A 14,415-nucleotide genomic window follows, 5' to 3' on the forward strand; every position below is an offset into this window, starting at 1 on the left:
ATATTCTCCAATCCACTAGGAATCCTTGTCTAATAGCATGCATTGGTTTTGCAGTTTACCATAGTTCTCGCTAAAATGACCTAAAATTGTGACATCAACGAATTAGCAATATTTTCTTAAAAATTAAATACGGATGGTCCACTACAGAGTTTGAAAATTCATCTAAACGGTTCTGGTTCTAACCAGTTTGGGCAGATACCCGTTCCACACTCCTATCTATCCGGTCAATAAATGTTCATGTCCAATCAAGCGGTGAATGCCATCTTACAAAAGCTTCTAATATGCACCCTTATGCTACCTATAAAATCATATCATAAAGTCATTTAAACATATGCATTTTTCTTCTTCAATGATTCACCTTGAAAGCCCACGTATCAGAGAGAAGCTTCACCTTGAAAGCCCACGTATCAGAGAGAAGTTGACAACACCCTATACCAACACCGACCACAAAATAAATAAATAAATATATATATATATATATATATATATATATATATATATATATATATATATATATATCAATATGTAATGTTTTAACCGATTAAAGAAAGAACAATAGTAAACACCACCTCTTCTAGTTCTATATAATATAGAAATATTAAAGTTTTAATACTAAATCATCAACTTTAGAATTTCCTATCATCTTTCTACTATGCAATCTGTTCCATCTACAATCTATTTGCTTCTTCAAACATATATACACCATTAATTACGTGAATTATGTATAATCAAAATACTAATCCATAATCAGGACACAATTCTAACATAATGCTATTCTATAGTACAAAAATCAAACACCTAACCTGCAGCTTCTATATATTATTTGCAAACAAAAACTATTATACCTAAACATTTGAAGATAAAGGGTTTAAATATTGTAAATTCGATACAATACGAATATATTAACCAGTACGAACAACTATTGTAAATTCGATACATGGTTTAATAAACACCACCCAATTACTAACATATGAACATCAATGGCACTCAAGAATAATGAAATTTATAAAAGAACCACAAAATCAAAATACAAGAATATAAGTAAAATACCTTGTTAGTAGCATAAGCACGCCGAATGAGCCGAGACATTACACACCTACACATAAATTCATATGAAACCATTAAATCGGCATGAAATCGATGAACACAAGAATTTGAGAACAATAACCTTGAAGATCAAAAGCAAATTAATGGTTAGGAGAACGGCCATTCATAGACGATCGAGCCGTGTTAGGGTTTGGATTGCATAAAGTGATGGAGAGAAAGATTGACATACTTGGGCTTGGGTTTAGTAATAGATGGACAAATTAGGTTTTATTATTATTATTATTATTATTATTATTATTAGCAATATATCAATTCACGAATAGACTAGAGCGGGAAAATTATCTTAAAACTTCATGTGACGGTGACATGTGATATTCAATATTTTATTTTTTTTAGAAGAATAGGGTTTATTATGTTACTAGGTTATCTTGTTAATTATTTATTTGGATTAATTATTTTCTTGTTTAACTAGTTTTGATAATTATTTTCTTATTAACTTTAGATGTTGAAAAACAAGAATGTCTTAAAGATACTTAAAACTAAGAGTGTTTGTATTGGAGATCCTCCCTCTATCTCTATAATTTAACTAAAAATTATAATTTTCTTTAAATTTTGTTTATTATTTAAAAATCTTCTATATTGAACTCTCTATCTCTATATCTATCTTACTCACAAATTATTATCTTTTTCTCTTTCTTATAAAAGCTCTCTTACCATGTTAAAGCCCCTCTATTTCCTTATTAAAACATTTTTTTGTTAAAGACCCATAAAGGTTGAGGTTCCAATGTGAATGTTCTAAGAGACAAGATTGTCTCCCTTTCCAATTACATTAACCCGTTTGATAACTAAAAGTTCCCCAATCCTTCCATGTTACAAAATTTAGTTTATACATGTATCCAAAGAAAGCTCATCACCTTGATCTCCTCTACCAGATTAGCCTACCGAATAACCGACCGGTCATGGACCACCTTATTTCGGGCCTTCCATAACCTCCACATCGAGATCAACATTATAGCATAAAAAATTTTAGGCTTCTTCTTCGATAAAAAAGATAACCTATATACCTTGAGGAGGTCCAGGACTTGGAAATCATATATCGTTGGGACCCCGCACCAAAAGGAGATAGCCCGCTATACCTCTTGGGCAAGTCCACACGATGCAAATATATGTTCCACCGATTCATTATGATCCCACAAAAAGGCACATATAATTGAGGGAACGATTATATTACATGCCGTCAATGCACTCTATGTAGGTAGACGATCTAAACTCGTTGTCCAAGCACCAGATTAATCTTTTTAAATATCCAATTATTTCATTGAACAATTACAACTTATTCATTTACCAAAATGGTTCTTCACAATTAAAACTACAAAGAAAATAGCTTCACAAAACCAACTATAACGACTAAAATACTGTTGATAGAAACAAAAATAATACTAGGAAAAAAAACTTAGATGTTACTGAAAGCTAGTTTCTTGTCTTCAAAAGTCATAACATTACTTCTATGGTATGTTTGGAGTAAGATATTATAAGAAATGAAAGAATGAAATGGATGAGTTAATGGAATAGACAAGAGAAAAAAATAAATCATTTTTATTTCATTCTTATGTTTGATTACAATATATAAAAGAAATAAAATATTAATTTGTGTTGGTTGGTAGACATGAAAAGACAAAGAAATAAAATAAAAGTAGTAGTGAGTGATGATAGTCCCGTAGGCGGAGGTTGTGTAGATGCCGGGGGGGGGGGGGTTGGTTGTCGGGCAGTTGGTGGGTGGGAGGGTGGTGGTAGAGGTGACGTAGAATGAAAGAGAGAATATAATTGAAAAAAAAACATGATGTAAAGATGATTCTAATCTTTTAAACAACCAGACTTTCTTTATTTACATTTCCTCATAAATCATAATAGTCTATTTAGCCCTTTATTCGTACATACCAAACAACTTGTCACTTTCATTTTTAACTAACTAAAATTCATAATTCATCTTTCATAACTTTAAAAAAGTCAACTTTATAATTAAATTGCAGTGCATACTTTTATTGTACCTATTTATTTCTTTTAACAAGGTAATTATTATTATTATTATTATTATTATTATTATTATTATTATAGCTGAAAACAATACCGTATAAATCTGGACAAGGAAGTTTATTGTCGGTGTAAATAAAGTAGATTGCCGTTCAAAAGAGTAAAAAGAAAACGAGTAGGAATTTAGGAAGACACCAGAAATGCACAACTAGTCAACTAACATAAATAAAAACAATATCATAATTTTTTTTCCTTAATAAAGGCTAGTTTGATGTCTCCAACAAACATTACTTTTTTTTACTCGAAATGCCAATATATAAAAACGAGAAAAATGACAGACGCAACAAGCAAGAACTCCAAGGAGTACAAATCAAAACATGGAAAAACAAAACAAACCAACAACAAAAACACTATTACACTAACACCCTTACACATGTAAACGAATCAAACGTTCAGTAAATTATTCATGAGCCGTTCAACGGAAAGTTCATTTATTTAATAAATGAATGAGCATGAACAAAAAATTTGTGTTCGTTTAGTTAAACGAATGAATATGAACACATGTTCCGTTCATTCATTTATGTTCGCCAACGTTCGCTTATGTTCGTTTATGTGTGTTTATTTATGTTCGTTTATGTATTAATAGAAAATAATTAAATATTATTTGGACGAGTCATCTACTTAAAAATTTTATATTTGTTAATTTGTGTTCTTGTAAGTGTTTTCATTTATGTACGTTTATATTTGTTTGTGTTCATTTACATGTGTGTATATATGTTCATTTATGTTTGTTTATCTTTGTTTAGTTATGTTCGTTTAAATTTTAAACAAATGAATATAAATGAACACAAATGTTTATTTTTTAAGTAAACGAACATGAACATAAATATTTGTTCGATTAAGTGTTCGTGTTCGTTTAAAGTTAATTTACAGGCTTTCATTGTACACATTGATGAATACATCGGTCTCAATCTCTAGGCTTTGCCGATTTTATTTGTGTTCGTGAACACATTCATTTCCTTAATGAACGAACACAAATATAAAATCTCGTTCGGTAAGTGTTCGTGAACCATTCGTTAACACATTATTTCGTTAACAAATGAACATGAATAAGGCATTTTTTGTGTTCGTTTGGTTCGTTTACGGCCCTACGGCCTTGCTGTAAACATTAATTACTTACTTTGTAGAGCTTTATTTCCTTAAAGACGCATAGTATTTCATTATATGCTTATTAACTTGAAGTTATGATTCAACTTTCATAACTTCAAAATTTAAAAGTCAACTTTATAATTCAATAGTATTAGATGTTTTTACTGCACATGTACGTATATCTTTACAAACTAAATTTTAATGTAATTTATTTTCAATGATAGATAGTGTAAATTTCTATACTAAGGGTCTTCGGCAAATCGGAACCAAGAAGTGAAACAAGACTTTGTCTTTACGAGGGTGAGGGTTCAAGTTGTATGGTCGTAAAAAAGAGTGTAGTTTAGAAGTAGAGTAAAAAGTGTATTGATTTGTCGGTAAAAAAAAGATAGTATGATGTATCAAAATTTTGAAGATCTGATATGTTTAGCATGTGCTTAAGGTGTCAGGTATGGCTACTCCAGTACTGCTAAAAAAATAAGATAGGATGATGTGGCTACTCATACATATCTTTAGGAAATCATATCACAATTAATTAAGACTTCGTAAGTGCTTGCATTTCTCATAATCGTAAGCAGGAAGGATAGGTTGGCCGTAGATGACACCCCAAGATATTGTTAGGGGCCTTGCAAGACGGGTTCGTACGTAGCAAACAATCTCAAGTTCTAGCCTTCATTTAGTTCGGACGTCAAGTTTATTTTTCGATCTAAAAGTTCTTAAATGATGTCTCAACAGTGATGATGAGAGAATATTAAATAGCTTGCCCGTTAAAGGGATGTGGTGTGGAATTACCAATACTTGTAGCGAAGTTGTCCGTGTCTTGCAACTAAAGTCATATGATCGATGTATGTTTTTTGGCTTCGATGCAAATGAGCATGGCAACGATTAGTTAAGATCGTATGTGCTAAAATTGTACATCTCTCCATGAATTGTTTAATACTCAACATATATATATATATATATAGAAAAGGGTTTCTAATAAAAATAAGGAGTTTCCTAATAATGGTAGGAAGCAACAATATTTTGACATATGGCATTACAAATTTTGGTGAAAGAACAATTTTAGGAAATTATGTCGGTTATAGTGGTGAAAGAGTAATTCTAGGAAACTATGGTGGTTTTGGTAATTTTAAATCTTAGCCATTGATTAACATGATCTAATGACTAAGATATATTCTTAGTCTTCTTGGAAAACTACTTATTTTTAGAATAACACTCCCATATATATATATATATAGAGAGAGAGAGAGAGAGAGAGAGGAGGGTTATCCTAAAAACAAGTAGTTTTCTAAGAAGAATATGAATAATTTTTAGCCATTGGATCATATCAATTAATGGTTGAGATTTAAAACGACCCACAATTGTCATAGTTTCCTACAATAACCTTTTCACCATTATAACCGACATAGTTTCCTATAAATGTTCTTTCACCATAGGTTTTAATGCCAAATGTCAAAACTCTACTGGTTCTTATCATTCCTAGGAAACAACTTCTTTTTATTTGAACCCTTATATATATATATATATATATATATATAGAAAATGGTTATACTAAAAAGAAGTAGTTTCCTAGGAAGACTAGGAATAAATCATAGCCATTGGATCATGTCAATCAATGGTTGAGATTTAAAATTACCAAAAACCGTCATAGTTTCCTAGAATTACTCTTTCACTACTATAACCGACATAGTTTCTTAGAATTGTTCTTTCACCATATGTTGTAATGCCTGCCAAATGTCAAAACTCTACTGGTTCTTATCATTCCTAGGAAACAACTTCTTTTTATTTGAACCCTTTTCTATATATATATATATATATATATATATATATATATATATATAGAAGGGTTATACTAAAAAGAAGTAGTTTCCTAGGAAGACTAGGAATAAATCATAGCCATTGGATCATGTCAATCAATGGTTGAGATTTAAAATTACCAAAAACCGTCATAGTTTCCTAGAATTACTCTTTCACTACTATAACCGACATAGTTTCTTAGAATTGTTCTTTCACCATATGTTGTAATGCCACTTGTCAAAAATCTATTGGTTCTTATCATTCTTAGGAAACTATTTATTTTCATTTGAACTCTTTTATATATATATATATATATATATATATATATATATATATATGGTAAGGATCCTAAGAGAACCCTTTGCAAATTGAGAACTTTGAGAACCATTTTGGACCACTAAAACACCTTTAAAAAATATTTAAAAAAAATCATAAAACAAAAAATAACAAAAATTTTTAAAAAGTAAAAAAACCAATATTCTTATATTTCATTCCGGTTTCATTAAAAAAATAAATAAAAAAAAACGTCATATTATACACACATGTATAATTTTATTTAATCTTTAGTTACGTAATATACATATATATACACTATCATTTATATTAAATTATACACTTGTGTGTAAAAAAATCATGTAAATGTACATATATGTATATAGGGGAGGGTTATCTTAAAAATAAGTAATTTCCTAGGAAGACTAAGAATAAATCATAGCCATTGGATCATATCAATCAATGGTTGAGATTTAAAATTACCAAAAAACGTTATAGTTTCCTATAATTACTCTTTCACCATTATAACCGACATAGTTTCCTATAATTATTTTTTCACCATAGGTTTTAATGTTAAATGTCAAAATTCTATTGGTTCTTACCATTCCTAGGAAACAACTTCTTTTTATTTGAACCCTTTTCTATGTATATATTATACATATGTGTATATAATTTGGCTAAACCGAGTTTTTTTTATGAAACCGGGATGTTAAATTAAGAATTTTGGCTTTTTTACTTTTTTTCATTTTTGTGTTTTTTTTTATTTTGTGATTTTCTTTTATTTTTGGGTTTTTTGTGGTTCAAAATAGTTCTCATAGTTCTCAATTTTAAAAAAGTTCTCTCATTATCCTGATCCTATAGAAAAGAGTTCAAATAAAAAGAAATAGTTTCGTAAGAATGATAAGAACAAATAGATTTTTGACAAGTGGCATTTCAACCTATGGTGAAAGAAGAATTCTAAGAAACTATGTCGGTTATAGTGGTGAAAGAGTAATTATAGGAAACTATGTTGGTTTTTAGTAATTTTAAATCTCAACAATTGATTAACATGATCCAATGACTATGACTTATTCCTAGTCTTCCTAGGAAACTACTTCTTTTTACTATAACCCTCCCCTAATCTATAATATATATAAACGAAAACATAAAAATCTTACGTGTCGCGATATGGTCGCTCCCCCTTTTTTTGGAGTCTCCATATTTGCTTGATTTTTAAATGGAGGCTTCTCATGCATTTGACCCGAATTCATGGATGTGGGTCTTACCAAACCCAGATATTCCTTAAACGGGTTATAACATCTCATTAAATAAAAAATTATTCTAACCAAATTATTGATGTAAAAATCCTATAAAATAGGATATACTAAAAATTAATAACTTATTTATTTTAAAAAGATATATATATATTATTTAAATTAAAAAACCAATTTTATAGTAAAAAAATAAATGGGTCGTGGGTCTCATCAAACCATAAGTATATTATTAACTTTTATAAATATTATTTATAATTAAAAAAAACAATTTTATAATAAAAAAATAAATGGGTCTTGGGTCTCATCAAAACCATATAGCTTTTAAATCGGGTTATAACATCTCATTTATTTGTGAAACAATTTATCATCAAACCATAAGTATATTATTAACTTTCATACAATAAAAAAATATAAAGTCAAAAAATAAATAAAAATTAAAACAAAAATATAAAACAATCCCCGTAATACGGGGATAAAAACTAGTTTATATATATATATACACTAGACGGGTGCCCGCGCGATGCAGCGGGTGTTTGAACCTATTAATCACGTACTGTAAGGCCCCGTTACCGGTGCCCTACATTTGATGTTGGATTTATTCATAAACACAGTTCTAAATATCAGAGTTAATTAAATCTTTCGCGGAATAATAATAATATTCATCCATTCATTACACACATTCTTAACTTGTCTTTAAAACATAACATAAATGATAATATCAAAACATCACGACAAATCTTCAGATGCCAGCCTCTTCAAACCTGCCATGTGTCCATCTCAAACCAGCTGTCTCAATCTGTTAACCTGCGTGCATACTAAAAGTCAGCTACGCTGAGTGAGTTCTAGTTAATCACACATTATACCATACATACATTTACCTTCGATTATGCATCCGAAGACACATAATCGTCACTAAACTAATTTACTTCCATTACATACGTTCATATTTTATTACTTTCATACTATATAAATTACTGTCCTTTTCTATCTCGGATAATATTAGGGTTCGATCCCTTCCTTTTCTATCTCAGATATTATTAAGGTCTGATCCCTCTTCCCTTTGTCTATCTTAGATATTATTTGGGTCTGATCCATTTCTTGTCTATCTCATATATTATTAGGGTCTGATCCCTTTTAACTTCTCTATCTCAGATATTATTAGGGTCTGATTCATTTCTTTTCTATCTCAGATATTATTAGGGTCTGATCCCTCTTTCTTCATCTTCGTACATATTGTCTGTACATGCCCATAACATACATACTTTCTTTAATCATTCATACGTATTCATATGTTGTACATATATCTATCATACACATTCATCTATCATAAACATACCTCCCTTGTCAACACGTGCAATATCCGAAGATCGTTAACGTACCGACAAGCTTTCAATTTACATTTAAGATATACATACATAACATAATAATAATAATACATGGCATACACTTACCATTTAAGGTAAGTGTATTAACTATCACATTGAGTATGTAAACAGCCCCGAAAACATAACAAGGAAATGGGGCTAGAAACTCACCTGAATGCGGTTACGTTCACCGTTTATGGTAATCCCTTCTTGAGCTGTGCACGACTAACTGTATAACAATTACACGTATCAATTATCTATCACTACCCATATTGCGTCTCTAGTCTAACTATAACCCTCAACGGACGGGGGTACGGGGGCAGCGCCCCTGGCAGCGGGGTTTAGGGGCGGCAGCCCCTAGCAGGGTCCAAGGGGCAGAGCCCCTGGCTGGGGTCGAGCTGCCAGGTCAGCTTGGAAAAATTATATTTCCATTAACTGTCTTAACACATTTTCCATTAGGATTTTAATTTATTATTTAATTCGCTATCTCTTTGCCATAACGAATTAAGCCTAATTCGTTAGCCAATTCGTTACATCACAATCTAGTTCGTTAACTGATTCGTCGTCTGATCAACATCTGATTCGTCACTCCAATTCGTTATCTGAACAAGTCCTGATTCGTTACCTTATTCTTAACTAATTAGCGAGTAACGAATCACCTGGTTCGTTATCTGGTTCACTGTCTGGTTCGTTATTTAGGTATAACGAACGGGTGAACTGATTCGTTGTTTTGTCATAGCGAATTCGTGAACTAATTCGTTATCTGATCGTAACGAACTGGGATAATCAATTCGCTACCATATTTTCACGAATTGCACAATCTTATCCAGACTTTGACTCATGGGGTCAAAGTCAAAATCGTCAAGAACACCCACAGTCAACCTAAACCAAATCTGCAATTAAACCCTCAAATCTTAACAAAACATCCCGATTTGGGTATCAATGAACTCGGAATTCCAGCGCCAACAAACCCTAACCATCGAATCGGCCAAACATCAATGTTTAAGGGGTGCGATTTAGGCAAATAGGTTACGGGTTCTTAGGTTAACAATTAACCTATCAGATGCTAACCAATTTCAGTGATATTTGTTTGGTTAGATTCGTTTTCAACACACTAAAACAGATTTGTGATTATCTAAATGAATCCGGACCTAAATGAACTATTCCTAGTTATAAACGTACCTTAAACGAGTGAACTACGAACACGAGCTGGTCTTTGATGTTGTTTTGGTTCTTCACAACGATCTAGCACCAACAAGCTCGAGTTTTCGCCTTCGGATCTTGGTTCGGGTTAAACGATAGTGTTTGTGTGTGTTTTCCAAGGTGTAGGCTATGGTGTAGAGATGGATAAAATGGGAAGGATTAGGGTTTAATGGGTATTTATACTCCCTTAAGCCCATGGACCTAAGGCCCATTCCATCTTTTATTTTATCTTCTAAAGCCCAAGCCCAACCATGTACAGTTTATTATCTAAACCGATAAACGACACGATATAAAATAAACGACATTTATTTTATTATTATAATCAAAAGTAGGATGTTACAGGTCTTCCCTCCTTAAAGAGGTTTCGTCCCCGAAACCTAAATATTACATAAACAAATTCTGGTAAAACTTGCGCATCTCATCCTCAGCTTCCCAAGTAGCATCCGAACCCTTGCGATGCTTCCATATCACTTTCACTAAAGGTATAACCTTGCGACGGAGTTGTTTTTCCTTGCGGTCAACTATCTCAATCGGTTGCTCGATGTAATTCAACTGTTCATCAACCTCAATGTCCATTAATGGCACGTGAGACGTGTCATCAGCTAGACATTTTCTCAGATGAGAAACATGGAAAGTTGAATGAATTCCTTCTAACTCTTCTGGCAAATCCAGCTTATAAGCTACTTCACCTACACGATCTATAATTTTAAACGGTCCAATGTACCTCGGACTCAACTTCCCCCTCTTTCTAAAACGGATAATTCCTTTCCAAGGCGAGACCTTAAGCATCACATTGTCACCAACGTTAAACTCAATCGGTCGTCGCCGCTTATCAGCATAAGACTTTTGTCTGTCTTGAGCAGCTTTCATTCTTGCCTTAATCTGATCGAACTTTGAAGATGTTTCTTGAACCACTTCTAAACTTCCCATCTCCTTCTGACCAATATCTCCCCAACATACCGGGGTTCTACATCGTCTACCGTAAAGCATCTCAAACGGTGGCATAACAATACTTGAATGGTAGCTGTTGTTATAGGAGAACTCTGCTAAATGCAGATGATCATCCCAGCTTCCTCCAAAATCTAGAACGCAAGCACGTAGCATATCCTCAAGGGTTTGGATCGTCCTTTCAGACTGTCCATCGGTTTGAGGATAATACGCCGTACTGATGTTCAATCTCGTTCCCATAGCTTCATGGAACTTCTTCCAAAATCTTGAAGTAAACCGAGTATCTCTATCGGACATGATCGATAATGGTACTCCATGCTTAGACACAACCTCTTTTATGAACAAATTTGCTAACGTTTCCGACGAGATGGCCTCTCATATGGGCAGAAAGTGAGCACTTTTGGTCAAACGATCCATTATCACCCAAATGGTATCATGATGCTTAGCTGTACGGGGTAGCTTAGTTATGAAATCCATGGTGATGTGTTCCCATTTCCATTATGGTATCTCTAGAGGCTGCATCTTTCCATAAGGTTTCTGGTGCTCTGCCTTGACTTGCAAGCAAGTTAGGCACTTACTGACATAATCTACTACATCGTTCTTCATGCCGGGCCACCAGTAATCTCTTTTTAAATCTTGATGCATCTTAGTAACTCCTGGATGAATCAAAGATAAAAGAAGAAGTGTGCTAAAAGTTGTAAATGCCTGCATTTTTTAAAATTAAAGTATTCACATCAGTTTAGTTTTTCTGTACTAATCTCTATCTCCAAAATATAAATATTTTCTATATTTTACATCTACATCAGGTTTTGTCTTCATTTAATATGTATAATTTAGAGTTTATTAAATAATAATACTTTGAGTATAGAGTTGTACTAATCATCACCTTTAAAATTTTTTGAAAGTATAAGAAAGAGGGAAAAATAATATTATAATTGTTTGTGAATGAGATAAAAATAGAGATAGAGAACTTGATATTAGAGGTGTTTACGGTTCGATTTTTAGGTCAAACGGAGACCACACCATAGTAAAAGGTTTTTTATTACTGTAAAGCAAAACGAACCATTGAAATTTAAAACTAAACCAAACCGAACCGTTACTAACGATCTAGTTTTACAGTTTAGGATTAATGGGCCTTTATGACAAGTTTTATCATTACATAATATATATAGTGATAATAAACATAAGCAGCTTATATAAAAAGTAATCTTATAATTTCTCTAGTTAGTAAAGTAGATAGGTTACGTATACAAAAGTATGCAAAGTTGAACAAATGAAAAAGATCTTAAGCTTTTAAGCCACTTTTAACAGTTTTAAATCAACAACATCTAAATACACAAATAAATATTAGTGATAACTAACACAATATACACCCATCAATCATACGGTTTGGTCCCCTTTTATACGGCTGGTTTTTGGTATAAACCGCAAACCAAACCATGTTTTACTTCAAAACTTTTGAAACCTGCCGACTAAAAGTAAGATGAAAAAACAATTGTAGGTTAAATAAAATTTAGAGTTAAATTAAAAAATGTGATATTTAGTTAAAATTATAATGACGGTGAGAGAAAAGATAATGTGAAAGCTTGATACATACTACCTATATTTTTGTGTTTTTTTATAACTATTTTATGTTTATTTATGCACTGATTGTTTATTTTGCTTAGACATGATCTTCGTATGATAAAAAAATTATTTAAATCAATATTAAAACCACATGCACGTGTTGACTTCGGTATATATTATTTGTCTAAGCTTTAAATTCGTGTAATAATGAAGTTTGTCCTATAAATACTTCCCGGATTTCTAGTTTCATTCCAATCACACAACTCATCACGAGTTGTTTGTTAAAATGACCAAACCATCATTTCTTCGGGCTGCAATATTCCTGCTTCTTTTCTCTCTCACTATCTCAGGTGCTTATATGATCGACTCTTATATATAAAATTAATTAACTATAATAAGAAAAGTGTCATTTTTTATGTATATATTACATTCCTAAAAGTGAAAAGAATGATAAAAGTGAAGAGAATGATGAATAGTGATTTTTGTAAGAGTGGTAACTTTTGATTTTTAATATATGTATAATAAACTAACTTGTTTAGTTTAAATTGGATTGCAGAAATAGAGGCCGGTCTACTATGTACGAGGGTAAGCAACACGTATACGGGAAGATGCAACCTAAGGACGTGTAACCAAAATTGTCAAGGGCAAAAAGCGATCAACGGTCTTTGTCTCTTGCGTGAAGGCCAAATTAGATGCGTATGCGTTTATCGTTGTTCCCAACTATCACCGCCACCACCTCCCCCACTCTCACCGCCACCTCCACCACCAGTCTCACCTCCCCCACCAACACCACGCCCTCCGCCATCACCACCACCAGTCTCACCGCCACCCCCCTCAACCACCGGTCTCGCCCCCTCCACCACCAACACCCCGCCCGCCGCCACCTCCACCACCCGTCTCCCCGCCCCCACCACCGGTCTCCCCGCCCCCACCCACACCACGCCCTCCGCCCCCACCACCACTTGTCTCACCACCGCCCCCACCACCACCTGTCTCACCGCCACCTCCACCACCCGTCTCCCCTCCTCCACCACCACCTCCTGTCTCACCGCCCCCACCACCACCCGTCTCACCGCCACCTCCACCACCCGTCTCCCCGCCCCCACCACCACCTGTCTCACCCCCTCCACCTCCAGTCTCACCACCCCCACCACCACCAGTATCACCTCCCCCACCAACACCACGCCCTCCGCCACCTCCACCACCCGTCTCACCTCCTCCACCACCTTCAGTCTCACCGCCCCCACCACCACCTGTCTCACCGCCACCATCCACCACCTGTCTCACCGCCCCCACCACCAGCAGTATCACCTCCCCCACCGACACCACGCCCTCCGCCCCCACCAACACCTGTCTCACCGCCACCTCCACCACCCGTCTCCCCTCCTCCACCACCTCCAGTCTCACCGCCCCCACCACCACCTGTCTCACCGCCACCTCCACCACCCGTCTCCCCTCCTCCAACACCTCCAGTCTCACCGCCCCCACCAACACCACGCCCTCCGCCCCCACCACCACCTGTCTCATCGCCACCTCCACCACCCGTCTCCCCTCCTCCACCACCTACGGTGTCACCGCCCCCACCTGTCTCACCACCACCTCCACCATCCGTCTCCCCTCCCCCACCACCACCGGTCTCCCCGCCCCCTCCACCACCCGTCTCACAACCGCCTCCACCACCCGTCTCCCCTCCCCCACCACCTGTCTCACCGCCGCCTCCACCACCCGTCTCCCCTCCCCCACCAACACCACGCCCACCACCTGTCTCACCGCCTCCTCCACCACCT

At 34.7% G+C, this 14,415-nt stretch overlaps 1 protein-coding gene across 1 annotated transcript in view; it reads left to right on the forward strand.

Moving 5' to 3' along the window:
- The window catches only part of LOC143595141 (uncharacterized), a gene marked incomplete at both ends in the record, with an annotated part of 44,100 nt that extends 30,166 nt beyond the window's left edge, over positions 1-13,934 (forward strand). The window contains one exon of the mRNA XM_077074252.1: positions 13,660-13,934. Within this exon, the coding sequence (XP_076930367.1) occupies positions 13,660-13,934 (275 nt within the window). The remainder of the gene's footprint in view (positions 1-13,659) is intronic.
- Between the last annotated feature and the right edge of the window lie 481 nt (positions 13,935-14,415).

This window comes from Bidens hawaiensis, unplaced genomic scaffold (genome assembly GCF_021521415.1).
Source record: "Bidens hawaiensis isolate Kalapana, Puna unplaced genomic scaffold, B.hawaiensis_p1.1 tig00044715_1, whole genome shotgun sequence".
Taxonomy (NCBI): domain Eukaryota; kingdom Viridiplantae; phylum Streptophyta; class Magnoliopsida; order Asterales; family Asteraceae; genus Bidens; species Bidens hawaiensis.